Source organism: Oncorhynchus mykiss, chromosome 6 (assembly GCF_013265735.2).
Source record: "Oncorhynchus mykiss isolate Arlee chromosome 6, USDA_OmykA_1.1, whole genome shotgun sequence".
Lineage (NCBI taxonomy): Eukaryota > Metazoa > Chordata > Actinopteri > Salmoniformes > Salmonidae > Oncorhynchus > Oncorhynchus mykiss.
The window spans coordinates 93259314-93273663 of NC_048570.1; the positions used below are offsets into that span (position 1 = coordinate 93259314).

Genomic DNA, 14350 nt, shown 5'->3' on the forward strand with positions numbered 1-14350 from the left:
TGGAAAACCTTGGTAGAGCATGGGTGGAACAGTCATTGCGGTGCTCATGTGAATCACTGTTTTTCAGCTTCAGACCAATGCCTATTCTCACTTAAAATGTAGTTTTTTTTTTTTTTTAAATAGTCAAGTCTTACTAAAGGGAAAGACCTCAAAGCAGTGATTGTCTTTTATATTTTTGATTTGTTAATATAACATTTGTTATCAAAAAGTGGTTGGATTGTTTGTAAAAACGTACAAATCACAAGTGGTATTTTTGTCATAATGTTTAAAGAGGTAAGAGATCTCTAAGCTGTTTATATAAGATCTCTGTTTAGTCACTAACTGGATAGAATCTTCGAGAGATCATGAAGAGGTCATGGAAGTTGCCGTTGGTTACCTTCAGATGATGCTTGCGGCTCGATGACATCTTTTTCCTGTCAGAAAGAGTGAGTACAATTAATGTCATTCTCTTGTTGTCCAGGAATGATCATTTTGATCCATTTTGTAAAAGAAATACATTTCTGGATTTATGCAAAAAAAATATTCTGTAAACTCGTTCCTAATGTTGAAATCCACTTTTACTCACTCAGACATGATGTCTGTTTGGTCTTTTCACCGTTCTGAGGAAGAAGTAAAAACACTACAGTTAAATTATATTCTGCTGGTTTTTAACAGTGAATTCCATCCAATGAAAAACGACACAAAGTTGTACGGCAGCCATGACACACATAAGCCAGTTCCCAAGAAAGATCCCCTATCACGTTCCTTGTTCCTTTACTTAACAACCAAATCAACAAATCAAATCAAATGTATTTATATAGCCCTTCGTACATCAGCTGATATCTCAAAGTGCTGTAGGCCCCAAAGCTATTGTACTGGACTAACAAGGGCCCAAGTCTATTGTTATATTGTACTGAGGTAACTATTCCCCAAATCCAGGAATTCTGAACAAAGAACCAATTGTCTGTCATGAGATCCCCGGGTCCAGAGTCATGTGATGAAGATTGAGAGCAGGAGGGAATGCCAAATGGCACCCTATTCGCTATATAGTGCACTACTATAGACCAGAGCCCTATTCCCTATATAGTGATACTACAATAGACCAGAGCCCTATTCCCTTCATAACACACTAAATCAAATCAAATGTATTTATATAGCCCTTCGTACATCAGCTGATATCTCAAAGTGCTGTACAGAAACCCAGCCTAAAACCCCAAACAGCAAGCAATGCAGGTGTAGAAGCACGGTGGCTAGGAAAAACTCCCTAGAAAGGCCAAAACCTAGGAAGAAACCTAGAGAGGAACCAGGCTATGCGGGGTGGCCAGTCCTCTTCTGGCTGTGCCGGGTGGAGATTAGAAACCTAGAGAGGAACCAGGCTATGTGGGGTGGCCAGTCCTCTTCTGGCTGTGCCGGGTGGAGATTAGAAACCTAGAGAGGAACCAGGCTATGTGGGGTGGCCAGTCCTCTTCTGGCTGTGCCGGGTGGAGATTAGAAACCTAGAGAGGAACCAGGCTATGTGGGGTGGCCAGTCCTCTTCTGGCTGTGCCGGGTGGAGATTAGAAACCTAGAGAGGAACCAGGCTATGTGGGGTGGCCAGTCCTCTTCTGGCTGTGCCGGGTGGAGATTAGAAACCTAGAGAGGAACCAGGCTATGTGGGGTGGCCAGTCCTCTTCTGGCTGTGCCGGGTGGAGATTAGAAACCTAGAGAGGAACCAGGCTATGAGGGGTGGAGATTAGAAACCTAGAGAGGAACCAGGCTATGAGGGGTGGAGATTAGAAACCTAGAGAGGAACCAGGCTATGAGGGGTGGAGATTAGAAACCTAGAGAGGAACCAGGCTATGTGGGGTGGCCAGTCCTAGTCTCCAATGATCATAATCCAACTTTCTCCTCCAAACGCCAGAGTGGTGGATCGAATTACTATGGCTGCGTTTACACATGCAGCCCAATTCTGATCTTTTCCCCCCACTTATTGATCTTTTGACCAATCAGATCAACTCTTTAAACCAATCAGATCAACTCTTTAAACCAATCAGATCAACTCTTTAAACCAATCAGATCAACTCTTTAGCCAATAGTTAGGCAAAAGCTCAGAATTGTTCTGTCTGTGTAAAGGCAGCCGTTGTGGCTGTTGTCTAACCCCCTCACTCCCCATGGTGGTGTGTTTAAAGCACTACACCAGTCCACAGTTGTGTGTGCATACTGCCACCTGGTGAGAAGTTTGTGAAAAGTTCACAAATCCAAGAATTTGCCTTTTTGCCTCCATTATGGCACCCTATTCTCTATATAGTGCACTACTTTGGACCAGAGTCCAATGGCACCCTATTCCCTATATAGCGCACTACTTTTGACCAGAGTCCAATGGCACCCTATTCCTTCTTCCTTCTTCCCTTGGTCAGGGAGCATTCTTCCCTTGGTCAGGGAGCATTCTTCCCTTGGCCAGGGAGCATTCTTCCCTTGGTCAGGGAGCATTCTTCCCTTGGCCAGGGAGCATTCTTCCCTTGGTCAGGGAGCATTCTTCCCTTGGCCAGGGATCATACTAGGAACTCTTTCTATTAGTAGGCTAGTAAGGTAAGCATGCATTGGTATCATACACATACAATAAGTCTATTTATTTTATATTTTATTTTATTTAACCTTTATTTAACTAGGCAAGTCAGTTAAGAACAAATTCTACCCCGGTCAAACCCGGACCGCGCTGGGCCAATTGTGTGGCGCCCTACGGGACGGTTCTGACTTAGAATATGTGGACAACTATAAATACCTACGTGTCTGGCTAGACTGTAAACTCTCCTTCCAGACTCATATTAAACATCTCCAATCCAAAGTTAAATTTAGTATTGGCTTCCTATATCGCAACAAAGCCTCCTTCACTCATGCTGCCAAACATACCCTCGTAAAACTGACCATCCTACCGATCCTCGACGACATAATTTACAAAATAGCCTCCAACACTCTACTCAGCAAATTGGATGCAGTCTATCACAGTGCCATCCGTTTTGTCACCAAAGCCCCATATACCACCCACCACTGCGACCTGTATGCTCTCATTGGCTGGTCCTCGCTACATATTCATCGCCAAACCCGCTGGATCCAGGTCATCTATAAGTCTTTGTTAGGTATAGCTTATCTCAGCTCACTGGTCACCATAGCAACACCCACCCGTAGCACGCACTCCAGCAGGTATATTTCACTGGTCATCCATAAAGCCCACACCTCCTTTGGCCGCCTTTCCTTCCAGTTCTCTGCTGCCAATGACTGGAACGAATTGCAAAAATCACTGAAGTTGGAGACTTATATCTCCCTCACTAACTTTAAGCGTCAGCTGTCAGGGCAGCTTACCAATCGCTGCAGCTGTGCACAGCCCATCTGTAAATAACCCATCCAAACCACTACCCTCATCCCCATATTTATTTTCTGCTCTTTTGCACACCAGTATTTCTACTTGCACATCCCCATCTGCACATATATCACTCCAGTGTAAATTGCTAAATTGTAATTACTTCGCCGCTATTGGCCTATTTATTGCCTTACCTCCTTACTTCATTTGCACACACTGTATACAGATTTTTCCATTGTGTTATTGACTGTACGTTTGTTTATCCCATGTGTAACTCTGTTGTTGTTGTTTTTGTCACACCTGGTTAAATAAAAGTGAATGTTTTTTTTTTTAAACTCCCAATCACGGCCGGTTGTGATACGGCCAGGAAGAGTCTATGCCTCCCCCAGGGACCACTATGTTACAAAGTCTTCATCATCATCATCAACAAGTTTAACATAAAGCAAAAAGGTTGGACATAAAGTATCCAAGGTGTTACGTCACTAAATAAAGTATTTTCTATTCAAATTGTACATCTATGTTTTCTATCATTTTTCTGTCAACTGACAAACAGTGGACAATAGATGAAAACACTGAAAGAGACGCAGGGAATGAAACTAGCGGCTAAGTTTAGCTATAAGTCTCCCTACTGACATTAAGATCTGATACTGTGTGAGGTATCAGCGGTTCTCACCACGACTTGGCTGTTACAGACAGAAACAAACAACCTTCAGCCAGGACACGTTCCCAAGTGCCTAAGATTTTTCCTAAAGGTCTTCAACTTCAAAGAGGAAATTAATGTTCCTTCACTGTAATGCTTGGATTATTACTGAGTATTATTGAGTATTACTGACTATTACCGACTATTACCGACTATTACAGAGTATCACAGAGTATCACAGACTATCACAGACTATCACAGAGTATCGCTGAGTATTACTGAGTATTACTGAGTATTACTGAGTATTACTGACTATTACTGACTATAACTGATGATTACCGACAATTACTGACTATTACCGACTATTACCGACTATTACTGCGTATTACTGCGTATTACCGAGTATTACCGAGTATTGCCGACTATTACCGACTATTACTGACAATTACTGACTTTTGCCGACTATTACTGACTATTACCGACTATTACTGACTATTACTGACTATTACTGACTATTACCGACTATTACCGAGTATTACTGAGTATTACTGAGTATTACTGAGTATTACTTTACAGACACGACAGGCTGTCACATTCTCACTGTTTTGTGATAATAAGAATAAAATAGAAAATACATGTAATTTAAACAGATCACTAAACAATAGATATTAATTTAAATAGATCACTAAACAATAGATATTAATTTAAATAGATCACTAAACAATAGATATGAATTTAAATAGATCACTAAACAATATATATGAATTTAAATAGATCACTAAACAATAGATATGAATTTAAATAGATCACTAAACAATAGATATGAATTTAAACAGATCACTAAACAATAGATATGAATTTAAATAGATCACTAAACAATAGATATTAATTTAAATAGATCACTAAACAATAGATATGAATTTAAATAGATCACTAAACAATAGATATGAATTTAAACAGATCACTAAACAATAGATATGAATTTAAATAGATCACTAAACAATAGATATGAATTTAAATAGATCACTAAACAATAGATATGAATTTAAATAGATCACTAAACAATAGATATTAATTTAAATAGATCACTAAACAATAGATATGAATTTAAATAGATCACTAAACAATAGATATGAATTTAAACAGATCACTAAACAATAGATATGAATTTAAATAGATCACTAAACAATAGATATGAATTTAAACAGATCACTAAACAATAGATATGAATTTAAATAGATCACTAAACAATAGATATGAATTTAAATAGATCACTAAACAATAGATATGAATTTAAACAGATCACTAAACAATAGATATTAATTTAAATAGATCACTAAACAATAGATATTAATTTAAATAGATCACTAAACAATAGATATTAATTTAAATAGATCACTAAACAATAGATATGAATTTAAATAGATCACTAAACAATAGATATGAATTTAAATAGATCACTAAACAATAGATATTAATTTAAATAGATCACTAAACAATAGATATGAATTTAAATAGATCACTAAACAATAGATATGAATTTAAATAGATCACTAAACAATAGATATGAATTTAAATAGATCACTAAACAATAGATATTAATTTAAATAGATCACTAAACAATAGATATGAATTTAAATAGATCACTAAACAATAGATATTAATTTAAATAGATCACTAAACAATAGATATGAATTTAAACAGATCACTAAACAATAGATATGAATTTAAATAGATCACTAAACAATAGATATGAATTTAAATAGATCACTAAACAATAGATATGAATTTAAATAGATCACTAAACAATAGATATGAATTTAAATAGATCACTAAACAATAGATATGAATTTAAATAGATCACTAAACAATAGATATTAATTTAAATAGATCACTAAACAATAGATATTAATTTAAATAGATCACTAAACAATAGATATGAATTTAAACAGATCACTAAACAATAGATATGAATTTAAATAGATCACTAAACAATAGATATGAATTTAAACAGATCACTAAACAATAGATATGAATTTAAATAGATCACTAAACAATAGATATGAATTTAAATAGATCACTAAACAATAGATATGAATTTAAACAGATCACTAAACAATAGATATTAATTTAAATAGATCACTAAACAATAGATATGAATTTAAATAGATCACTAAACAATAGATATGAATTTAAATAGATCACTAAACAATAGATATTAATTTAAATAGATCACTAAACAATAGATATTAATTTAAATAGATCACTAAACAATAGATATGAATTTAAATAGATCACTAAACAATAGATATGAATTTAAATAGATCACTAAACAATAGATATTAATTTAAATAGATCACTAAACAATAGATATGAATTTAAATAGATCACTAAACAATAGATATTAATTTAAATAGATCACTAAACAATAGATATTAATTTAAATAGATCACTAAACAATAGATATGAATTTAAATAGATCACTAAACAATAGATATTAATTTAAATAGATCACTAAACAATAGATATTAATTTAAATAGATCACTAAACAATAGATATGAATTTAAATAGATCACTAAACAATAGATATGAATTTAAATAGATCACTAAACAATAGATATTAATTTAAATAGATCACTAAACAATAGATATGAATTTAAATAGATCACTAAACAATAGATATGAATTTAAATAGATCACTAAACAATAGATATGAATTTAAATAGATCACTAAACAATAGATATGAATTTAAATAGATCACTAAACAATATATATGAATTTAAACAGATCACTAAACAATAGATATGAATTTAAACAGATCACTAAACAATAGATATGAATTTAAATAGATCACTAAACAATAGATATGAATTTAAATAGATCACTAAACAATAGATATTAATTTAAATAGATCACTAAACAATAGATATGAATTTAAATAGATCACTAAACAATATATATGAATTTAAATAGATCACTAAACAATAGATATGAATTTAAACAGATCACTAAACAATAGATATGAATTTAAATAGATCACTAAACAATAGATATGAATTTAAACAGATCACTAAACAATAGATATGAATTTAAACAGATCACTAAACAATAGATATTAATTTCAAAAACCGTATGGTGAAACACCAGCGATATGAAGCCAGAACCACAGATAGCCTACATATGTTAGTGAACCACAGATAGCCTACATATGTTAGTGAACCACAGATAGCCTACATATGTTAGTGAACCACAGATAGCCTACATATGTTAGTGAACACACAGATAGCCTGCATATGTTAGTGATCCACAGACAGCCTACATATGTTAGTGAACCACAGATAGCCTACATACAGTGCCTTGCGAAAGTATTCGGCCCCCTTGAACTTTGCGACCTTTTGCCACATTTCAGGCTTCAAACATAAAGATATAAAACTGTAAGAATCAACAACAAGTGGGACACAATCATGAAGTGAAACGACATTTATTGGATATTTCAAACTTTTTTAACAAATCAAAAACTTAAAAATGGGGCGTGCAAAATTATTCAGCCCCTTTACTTTCAGTGCAGCAAACTCTCTCCAGAAGTTCAGTGAGGATCCCTGAATGATCCAATGTTGACCTAAATGACTAATGATGATAAATACAATCCACCTGTGTGTAATCAAGTCTCCGTATAAATGCACTTGCACTGTGATAGTCTCAGAGGTTCGTTAAAAGTGCAGAGAGCATCATGAAGAACAAGGAACACACCAGGCAGGTCCGAGATACTGTTGTGAAGAAGTTTAAAGCCGGATTTGGATACAAAAAGATTTCCCAAGCTTTAAACATCCCAAGGAGCACTGTGCAAGCGATAATATTGAAATGGAAGGAGTATCAGACCACTGCAAATCTACCAAGACCTGGCCGTCCCTCTAAACTTTCAGCTCATACAAGGAGAAGACTGATCAGAGATGCAGCCAAGAGGCCCATGATCACTCTGGATGAACTGCAGAGATCTACAGCTGAGGTGGGAGACTCTGTCCATAGGACAACAATCAGTCGTATATTGCACAAATCTGGCCTTTATGGAAGAGTGGCAAGAAGAAAGCCATTTCTTAAAGATATCCATAAAAAGTGTTGTTTAAAGTTTGCCACAAGCCACCTGGGAGACACACCAAACATGTGGAAGAAGGTGCTCTGGTCAGATGAAACCAAAATTGAACTTTTTGGCAACAATGCAAAACGTTATGTTTGACGTAAAAGCAACACAGCTCATCACCCTGAACACACCATCCCCACTGTCAAATATGGTGGTGGCAGCATCATGGTTTGGGACTGCTTTTCTTCAGCAGGGACAGGGAAGATGGTTAAAATTGATGGGAAGATGGATGGAGCCAAATACAGGACCAGACAGAACAGAGAGGATCAGGCAGACCAGACAGAATCAGAACAGAGATGATCAGACAGGATCAGACAGACCAGAGAGGATCAGACAGAACAGAGAGGATCAGAAAGAACAGAGAGGATCAGACAGAACAGAGAGGATCAGGCAGACCAGAGAGGATCAGGCAGACCAGAGAGGATCAGGCAGACCAGACAGGATCAGACAGAACAGAGATGATCAGACAGGATCAGACAGACCAGAGAGGATCAGACAGAACAGAGAGGATCAGACAGAACAGAGAGGATCAGACAGAACAGAGAGGATCAGACAGAACAGAGAGGATCAGACAGACCAGAGAGGAGCAGACAGAACAGAGGATCAGGCAGACCAGACAGGATCAGACAGAACAGAGATGATCAGACAGGATCAGACAGAACAGAGAGGATCAGACAGACCAGAGAGGATCAGACAGAACAGAGAGGATCAGGCAGAACAGAGAGGATCAGACAGACCAGAGAGGATCAAACAGACCAGACAGGATCAGGCAGACCAGAGAGGATCAGACAGAACAGGGAGGCTCACCTATGAGTTAATCCGGCCAACAGGGCAGTAGTGGTACAGAACGTGGGACTGCAGTGGCAGAGAGGAGGGCTGCGGTGGGTGGCTGTAACGCAGCCCTGGACAGACGGTTGTTTTAATGCTGTCCAGTGATGGCTCAGCACTATCCTGCCTAACTCTTTATGGACTTGAAGACCAACCCAGACCAATGGGCCGACACTCTTCTGAAAGTCTATATCACCCCCCCCCCCCCAGTGGCCCCACCCTGCCCCTCCACTCCCCAGTGCCCCCACCCTGCCCCTCCACTCCCCAGTGCCCCCACCCTGCCCCTCCACTACCCAGTGCCCCCACCCTGCCCCTCCACTCCCCAGTGCCCCCACCCTGCCCCTTCCCTCCCCACCCTGCCCCTTCCCTCCCCACCCTGCCACCCACCCCCCATTTCCCCCACCATGCCACCCTCTCCCTCAGGCACAGACACCTACCCATCCCTTCACTTGGCAGTCTGCAGCCACTCTGCCCTCAGGATCCCTTCATATAAATAACCCCAGCCTTCAAGACTGTTATTCTTCTTTTATGACTTATTGACATAGTGCTGCCCCCTGCCTGTCTGACAGAGAGGAATGCCACCTAGTCCCAACCTCGTCACACCGTGGGCTTTACTTCCAGGTTTACTCTACTCAGAAGGAGACCTATGAAGAGGATATATTGTTACCGTCTAAGGGGCCAGGGTTGATTTGGAGACATGGGATTTAGTTGATTATGTTCATGGAACTTATAGAGAACAAGTTCAACCTTCTTTTTTTTGTGTAAAAAAATCACTTTTCCTTGGATTTTAATTCAAACGTCACCTGGCTCTCCGAGGGTGTCTTCAGGGGAGTTGGGATATACAAAAAAATACATTTCCATTTCACACATGTATATTAAATACACACGTGTACATGTGTGAAATAGGACAAATATTATGATTAGAGTTGGACTATAATAGATGTACTGTTTCTGTACAGTGGTTAAGGATACGTGGAAGTCATAGGCTTGGGTAGATACTACTAGAGAAACGGTTTAAACAACAGTTGCCTCTGAAGACGAGCCATTGATCCGTGTTTGTTTGGAAAGCCAAAATTAAAGTGTATTGGTGTTATAGCAGACGTTCTAGTGGCTGTAGCTAGACGATTATGTCCCTGGCTCCTAACAACGCAGTAACACGTCAACAAGTACATAAATTATCTCAAATGTAAATAAATAAAAAATGAAATCTTGAAATGTCAGAACGAATGTTCCCTGTTTAAAAAGTTTATACAACACTTACTGTCACGCCCTGATCTGTTTCACCTGTCCTTGTGATTGTCTCCACCCCCCTCCAGGTGTCTCCACCCCCCTCCAGGTGTCGCCCACCCCCCTCCAGGTGTCGCCCGTCTTCCCAATTATCCCCTGGGTATTTATACCTGTGTTCTCTGTTTGTCTGTTGCCAGTTCGTCTTGTTTGTCAAGTCAACCAGCGTTTCTTGTCTCAGCTCCTGCTTTTCCCCAGTCTCTCTTTTTCTCTCCTTCCTGGTTTTGACCCTTGCCTGTCCTGACTCTGAGCCCGCCTGCTTGACCACTCTGTCTGTCCCTGACCCTGCCTGCCATCCTGTACCTTTCCCCCACTACTCTGGTTATCGACTCCTGCCTGCCCTGACCCTGACCCTGCCTGCCTGACCACTCTGTCTGTCCCTGACCCTGCCTACCTGACCACTCTGTCTGTTCCTGACCCGGAGTCTGCCTGCCTGACCACTCTGTCTGTCCCTGACCCTGAGCCCGCCTGCCTGACCACTCTGCCTGTCCCTGACCCTGAGCCTGCCTGCCTGCCGTCCTGTACCTTTCCCCCCACTACTCTGGTTATCGACCCCTGCCTGCCTTGACCTGTCGTTTGCCTGTTGCTGAAATAAACATTGTTACTTGGACACAGTCTGCATCTGTGTCTTACCTTCAAACCTGATACTTACCTCTGAAGACGAGCCATTGTCCCTGTTTGCTGGTAAAGTAATAAACTGTAGAAACAAGAAGACTCCATGTTGTGACCAGAAAATTCATCAGGTAAAAGTAAAAAAATCAGCCCTTCACTGCTGAGCGGTTTCAGGTCATCTGATTTAGGTTTTCAATAGGAAACCCCTTCTAACTGAACACAGTGTTTTTAATAGGAAACCCCTTCTAACAGTGTTTTCAATAGGAAACCCCTTCTAACAGTGTTTTCAATAGGAAACACCTAACAGTGTTTTCAATAGGAAACCCCTTCTAACAGTGTTTTTAATAGGAAACCCCTTCTAACAGTGTTTTCAATAGGAAACCCCTTCTAACAGTGTTTTCAATAGGAAACACCTTCTAAGAGTGTTTTCAATAGGAAACCCCTTCTAACAGTGTTTTCAATAGGAAACCCCTTCTAACAGTGTTTTCAATAGGAAACCCCTTCTAACTGAACACAGTGTTTTCAATAGGAAACCCCTTCTAACTGAGCACAGTGTTTTCAATAGGAAACCCCTTCTAACTGAGCACAGTGTTTTCAATAGGAAACCCCTTCTAACAGTGTTTTCAATAGGAAACCCCTTCTAACAATGTTTTCAATAGGAAACCCCTTCTAACAGTGTTTTCAATAGGAAACCCCTTCTAACAGTGTTTTCAATAGGAAACCCCTTCTAACAGTGTTTTCAATAGGAAACCCCTTCTAACAGTGTTTTCAATAGGAAACCCCTTCTAATTGAACACATTGTTTCTGCAGATAGTGAACTGTTAGAGATGCTTCTGTAGAACAGATGGTACAGCCTGAATGTCTCCCTGTCAGTCAATGTGTTACCTGATGGAGCCATAGACAGGGTGACCAGCCCTGCAGGCCTTACCTCCAGCCCTGCTCTAACCAGCCTCCTCCTGGAGAGATACCCTCCTGCAGGCCTTACCTCCAGCCTTGCTCTAACCAGCCCTCCTCCTGGAGAGCCCCCCTCATGCAGGCCTTACCTCCAGTCCTGCTCTAACCAGCCTCCTCCTGGAGAGCTGCCCTCCTGCAGGCCTTACCTCCAGTCCTGCTCTAACCAGCCCTCCTCCTGGAGAGCTGCCCTCCTGCAGGCCTTACCTCCAGTAGTGCTATAACCAACCTCCTCCTGGAGAGATACCCTCCTGCAGGCCTCACCTCCAGCCCTGCTCTAACACACTTGTTTCTACTTCACACTCTTGTGAAGGGTTGGTAGTCAACCTGTGATTGAGTTCAGTAACCACCGCTGTGACAGTCTACCTAACACTCTTGTGAAGGGTTGGTAGACAACCTGTGATTGAGTTCAGTAACCACTGCTGTGACTGTCTACCTAACACTCTTGTTAACGGTTGGTAGTCAACATGTGATTGAGTTCAGTAACCACCACTGTGACAGTCTACCTAACACTCTTGTGAAGGGTTGGTAGTCAACCTGTGATTGAGTTCAGTAACCACCACTGTGACAGTCTACCTAACACTCTTGTGAAGGGTTGGTAGACAACCTGTGATTGAGTTCAGTAACCACCACTGTGACAGTCTACCTAACACTCTTGTGAAGGGTTGGTAGTCAACCTGTGATTGAGTTCAGTAACCACCGCTGTGACAGTCTACCTAACACTCTTGTGAAGGGTTGGTAGTCAACCTGTGATTGAGTTCAGTAACCACCACTGTGACAGTCTACCTAACACTCTTGTGAAGGGTTGGTAGTCAACCTGTGATTGAGTTCAGTAACCACCACTGTGACAGTCTACCTAACACTCTTGTTAACGGTTGGTAGTCAACATGTGATTCAATTCTAGTGATTTCAAAATGTGTGTCATCAGGTGTCGTCTTACTGTAATGATGAAATGGGTGACATGAGATGTAGAGAGACCCACTCAGACGTTCCGTTTGGTTGGTATCCACCCTGCAGGCGAATGAGAGGGCTGCAATTAATTCACAACGAGAAGAAGAAACAACTATTTCTGTATGAATAATTACAAAGTCATTACAGGGAAAATAGCTAGAATTTGAGATAGCATGAACTTCCATGGTAAGGAAACAAATAAATCATTTTGAAATTGGGGTGAACTACCCCTTTAAGAACACACCACATCTGACCTTTAGGTCCTAAAATACATTTCAACCACATTGTTGCCATGACCTTTCTCCAAGAGCACATCCGAACCGTCAGTCTAACATACTGTAGATACATAGATCCTTTTAAAGCAAACTTTACAGTACATGAATCTACTACCACATCTCTTATCTACGCCCTTAGAGACCAAAGTTACATTTAAAGTCATCTTCCAGAGGAACTTCATACACACTCTAATAAAACAAGTCACCTTGTACTTGGCTGCTGTTTTCCATCCCATGGAGAATGTTGAACTAGCTGAGTGTATCTATTTCAAAGATCCCATGGATGGGGTAATGGGGGAGAAAGGGGGAGGAAGGGAGGGGTTAAATGATGAGGAAGGGGGAGGAAGGGGGAGGAAGGGAGGGGTTAAATGATGAAGGGGGAGGAAGGGAGGGAGGGGGTAACGGGTGAGGAAGGGAGAGGAAGGGAGGGAGGGGGTAACGGGTGAGGAAGGGAGGGGGTAAGTGGTGAGGAAGGGTGAGGAAGGGAGGCGGTAAGGGGGGAGGAAGGGAGGCGGTAAGGGGGAGGAAGGGGGAGGAAGGGAGGCGGTAAGGGGGGAGGAAGGGAGGCGGTAAGGGGGGAGGAAGGGGGAGGAAGGGAGGCAGTAAGACAGATATTGAGTTTAATAGTCTGATATAATAATCTTTGTTCCCAAACATTATCCTGTTCCCAAACATTAACCTGTTCCCAAACATTAGCCTGTTCCCAAACATTATCCTGTTCCCAAACATTAACCTGTTCCCAAACATTAGCCTGTTCCCAAACATTAATCTGTTCCCAAACATTAATCTGTTCCCAAACATTAGCCTGTTCCCAAACATTATCCTGTTCCCAAACATTATCCTGTTCCCAAACATTATCCTGTTCCCAAACATTATCCTGTTCCCAAACATTATCCTGTTCCCAAACATTAGCCTGTTCCCAAACATTAACCTGTTCCCAAACATTATCCTGTTCCCAAACATTAATCTGTTCCCAAACATTAATCTGTTCCCAAACATTAGCCTGTTCCCAAACATTAATCTGTTCCCAAACATTAACCTGTTCCCAAACATTAACCTGTTCCCAAACATTAACCTGTTCCCAAACATTAGCCTGTTCCCAAACATTATCCTGTTCCCAAACATTAGCCTGTTCCCAAACATTAGCCTGTTCCCAAACATTATCCTGTTCCCAAACATTAACCTGTTCCCAAACATTAGCCTGTTCCCAAACATTAGCCTGTTCCCAAACATTAACCTTAATCTCTAAATAATATAATTAAATTAAACATAATTAAACCAATTAACATAATTGTGTGAATAAAGTAATTGTGTGGGTATATTTTAAAATATCACAAAACATTCTGAGGACAT

At 40.1% G+C, this 14350-nt stretch overlaps 1 protein-coding gene across 3 annotated transcripts in view; it reads right to left on the reverse strand.

Annotated features, from left to right (window-relative positions):
• The window catches only part of LOC110526833 (troponin I, fast skeletal muscle), a 15225-nt gene extending 2495 nt beyond the window's left edge, over positions 1 to 12730 (reverse strand). For 2 of the 3 annotated variants that reach the window (XR_005052318.1, XM_036981601.1), the window contains exons 1-3: positions 8904 to 9050; positions 566 to 599; positions 377 to 413 (exon numbers count right to left, since the gene is read on the reverse strand). Coding sequence is in view for 2 of the 3 variants with exons in the window: in XM_036981601.1 (XP_036837496.1) it covers positions 377 to 413; positions 566 to 573 (45 nt within the window). In the remaining variant the exon portion in view is untranslated. Of the gene's footprint in view, positions 1 to 376; positions 414 to 565; positions 600 to 8903; positions 9051 to 12711 lie in introns of those variants that run through there. The other variant, XM_036981602.1, reaches the window with a different exon arrangement.
• Positions 12731 to 14350: the final 1620 nt, after the last annotated feature.